The sequence below is a fragment of the Cystoisospora suis genome (assembly GCF_002600585.1).
Source record: "Cystoisospora suis strain Wien I chromosome Unknown contig_5618, whole genome shotgun sequence".
Taxonomy (NCBI): Eukaryota; Apicomplexa; class Conoidasida; order Eucoccidiorida; family Sarcocystidae; genus Cystoisospora; species Cystoisospora suis.
In genome coordinates, this window is record NW_027158408.1 from 1 (window position 1) to 3,580 (window position 3,580).

The 3,580-nt window shown below is 40.3% G+C and overlaps 1 protein-coding gene across 1 annotated transcript in view; it reads right to left on the bottom strand.

Annotated features, from left to right (window-relative positions):
- Positions 1-147: 147 nt before the first annotated feature.
- The window catches only part of CSUI_009422 (swirm domain-containing protein), a gene marked incomplete at both ends in the record, with an annotated part of 4,504 nt that continues 1,071 nt past the window's right edge, over positions 148-3,580 (bottom strand). The window contains 4 exons of the mRNA XM_068069538.1: positions 148-375; positions 1,567-1,664; positions 2,652-2,895; positions 3,438-3,571. Coding sequence (XP_067918486.1) covers positions 148-375; positions 1,567-1,664; positions 2,652-2,895; positions 3,438-3,571 — 704 coding nt within the window. The remainder of the gene's footprint in view (positions 376-1,566; positions 1,665-2,651; positions 2,896-3,437; positions 3,572-3,580) is intronic.

Genomic DNA, 3,580 nt, shown 5'->3' on the forward strand with positions numbered 1-3,580 from the left:
GATAGATTAAAGATAGATAGATAGATTAAAGATAGATTAAAGATAGATAGATAGATTAAAGATAGATTAAAGATAGATTAAAGATAGATTAAAGATAGATTAAAGATAGATTAAAGATAGATAGATAGAAGGAGAAGGCGACAGACCGATAAGTTTCTCGATGTCTTCGAGTGTCCATGTATTAGTCGAAGAAGAGGAAGATGAGGCTGGGCTCTCTTCTATCTGCGGACTTCCTGCTGGTGTGCCTGCCCCTTCCTTATGCATAGTAGTAGAAGCCGTAGAAGGGCTTGTATGACTATTATGACGTGTCGACTCCTCTCTTGTTGCTTCTTCTTCTTCATCTTCATCTTCTCCTGTTAATATAGGAATGGTCACCTACACACGAGTCAACACATTCATCAAAAGAAAGAAAGAAAGAGTGAGAAAGAAACGCCGGTGTAAGTTCATCTGACCCCCCTCTAGAGTTCGTCTTCATTCTTTCTAAGCCTCTCTTCTCTCTGTTTAGTTCTCTAGCACTTCTTCTTCTCTCCTCCTCCTTCTCCCACAAACCCAAGCACTCCTACACATACAAATAGACCTTTACACGCATATATAGATATATAAATAGATATATATAGATAGATAGAGAGAGATAGATTTGCATGTATGTATATATATACGACTGCATGCATCTCCATCACAAGTCTTCTTCTATCGTGGAGGTGTAGAGAAATCGTCATCTTTCCTCTTCTTCGTTAACCTGATGAATCATCTTCTCTTCTTTTTCATCTTGCATTTCTTCCTCTTCTTCTTAAGATGGAGAAGTAGCGGAGGTGGGGGTATCGGAAGTATTATGGCTAGGGAGATTAGCAACGGCTAGTTCTTTCTTCGTTCTGATAAGAAGAGCAAGAAGAAGCAGAAGGTCTTCATCTCCACCCCTCTGCTTCTCCTGTCTTTCTTTCTTTCTTGATATTGTTCACTATCAAGTTTCTCTCGTTGACGGCTGGTAGGTTGAATTTATTCTTGAGATTCTTTTCTTCCTCCTCCTCCTCTTCCTTGCAATCTCCTAACTCTTCCAATTCTCTCTCTCTCACTCATAAATGCATACACATAGATAGATTAAAGATAGATTAAAGACAGATACAGGTAGTCGTTGCAGTTATATTTAGTATCTCCTAGTGTATAGATCTACCTCTGTTTGTGTATGTCGAGAGATGGGAATGAATCTATCGATCATTCAACTCCTCCTCCTCCTTTAATTTAGAATAGAGGTGTGAGAGAGCAGCCAAGAGGAAAATTGGGATTTCCTTCATTTCCGTCATCTCTATTCATTGCTCTTTCTTTCTTCCAAATTTCTTCTCTTCCTTTCTTATCTTTCTATCTTTCTTTCTTTCTTTCTCAAGGTCTGTGTCTTTCCTACCTCCTACCTCTGTTTGCTTCTTCACTTGTCGTCTGTATGGAGAGATAGAGAATTTCTTTACCCAAATCTCCACCTACATAAATCTATAGGCGACCGAGCAATCGCGATGAGGAAGAAGGTCTACAGGAATCTCTTTCTTTCTCTCTTTCTCACTCTTTCTTTCTTACTTTAAGGAATTGTCGAGGGTTGAGTATGGAGGGAAATCTTCCGTCAGCGAAGCATCGCATGCACCACACACAAGTCTCTAATAAACCCAAAGATACACCTAAACAGAAAGAAAGAATGAGAAAGAATGAGAAAGAAAGAAAGAAAAGACAACGCAGTGAAGGACAGACAGAAAGAAAGAAAAGAAGATAGAGGGGAAAGACAAGAAACAAAAAAGAGAGAAATAGACAGACGACGAAGAAAGAAGTAGATTGATCTATATATCTATAGGCACACATATACATATATATATAGATAAATAGATGAATATATGCATATCCAGACTGTTGGTCGGATGTTTGATGGGGCATTGAATTCGCACTATACAAGAAGAAATAGGGCGGAGGGACATCCACCCCACACACTCATTTTCTTCCTCCTCCTCCCCTCCTTCTTCTTCTCCTCTGCAAAAAGAGAAAAAAGCCTCTCAACTGTCTAGCCCTCTCTCTATCTATCTCTCTCTCAAACCTCCTACTCGCTGAATATCCATAAATATATATGTATATATATGTAGGTGTACGTACAGGCGAAGAAGTTGATTTGGGTCGAGTGGAGATCGGCAAGAAGAAGAAAAGAAGAGAAAGAAGAGAAAGAAAGATTACAAGAAGACGAGGAGGAGAAGACGTCAGAATCATCGACAAAAAAGAAGAAGAGAAACTTCACACATAAATAGAGAGAGAGATTGAAAGAAGAAATAGATTAAAGAGGAAAGCTCGACTAAAGATGGATTCAAGATCGATTGAAGATACAAGATACTGGAGGTGTCTGGATGTGCTCGAGTCTGTACAGGAGAGAGTCAGAGTGCCAAGCCAGTCTCTCTCTCTCTCTCTTATTGCTCTAGGGATAGAAGGAGACGACAACTCCGATAAGAGAGAAAAAGAAAGAGAAGAAGAAGAAGAAAAGACCTTCTTTTTGTTCTGCTCTCCTCTTCCTCTTGTCTTTTCTTCTCTTTTTCTTTTTCTCTTCTTTTCTTCTTCGTAGTTTTGTGTGCCCTTACCGGGTGTACATGCAGGTCGTAGTATATAGTAGGAGTAGAGACAAATCTTACTGCATGCAGCGCATCTCCATGGACCGCGACCTCCCAGACTTGCAGGAAGAGAAGACGAAGAGAATTTGCTCCCTTCCCTACGACTTCCGTCCTCGAGATCTATATCACTAAAGAAAGAAGAGGAAGAGGAGGAGAAAGAGGAAGAAGAAGAAGAAGGAAAGAAAGAAGAGAAATCTCGAAGAAGATTCCTCGCTGCATGCAAGGGCCTAGATGCAACAGACGCAGATCTCGATTTCTCCATTGCCTAGAAAAGAAAGAAAGAAAGATGAGGATTAGAGAAGAAGAAAAGAAGAAAAAGAAAGAATGAGAGATTGTCGACGTAACTTTCCCGTGCTTCTATGATAAGATCTGAAACGGCTTCTGTCTGCAAAGAATCGGTCCTTCTCTACTTTAAAAAGGCTGTCTCGATTTGAGTCCAAATGAAGAAGAAAGGGACCGAGAGAGAGTGAGGAAAAAGAACATGGAGACAGAAGAAGAGAAATTCCTCTATTCAGGTCGGCCTGGTAGAAAACTACAACGAGTCTTCTTAAGCAACACTGTGTAGGGTGTACGTACACTCCAAGAAAACATTGATTAAAGATAGATACATTAGAGACAGAGAGATTAAAGATAGATTCAAGATAGATAGATAGATGTGGAGAGGAATAGATAGATGTGGGAGTGGAGAGAGCCGCATGCATGTGGCTGGATCCTTTCTCAGATTTGATCGAGCGAGGAGGAGGAGCAGGAGAAGCTCGAGGAACGTGAGTTGAGGGACAGAAGAAGACATTTATCTTCTAAACATACCTTAATATCCTTCAAAAGAAAGGCTTTCCTTCTGGAGACAGCAGTAGGGACAGTTGCGGGATTCGCTTGGAAGTTGATGATCCCCCAGAAATCTAGAAAACTGTGAATTCTCAGTAAGAGAGAAGAATCACATGCTGTACATA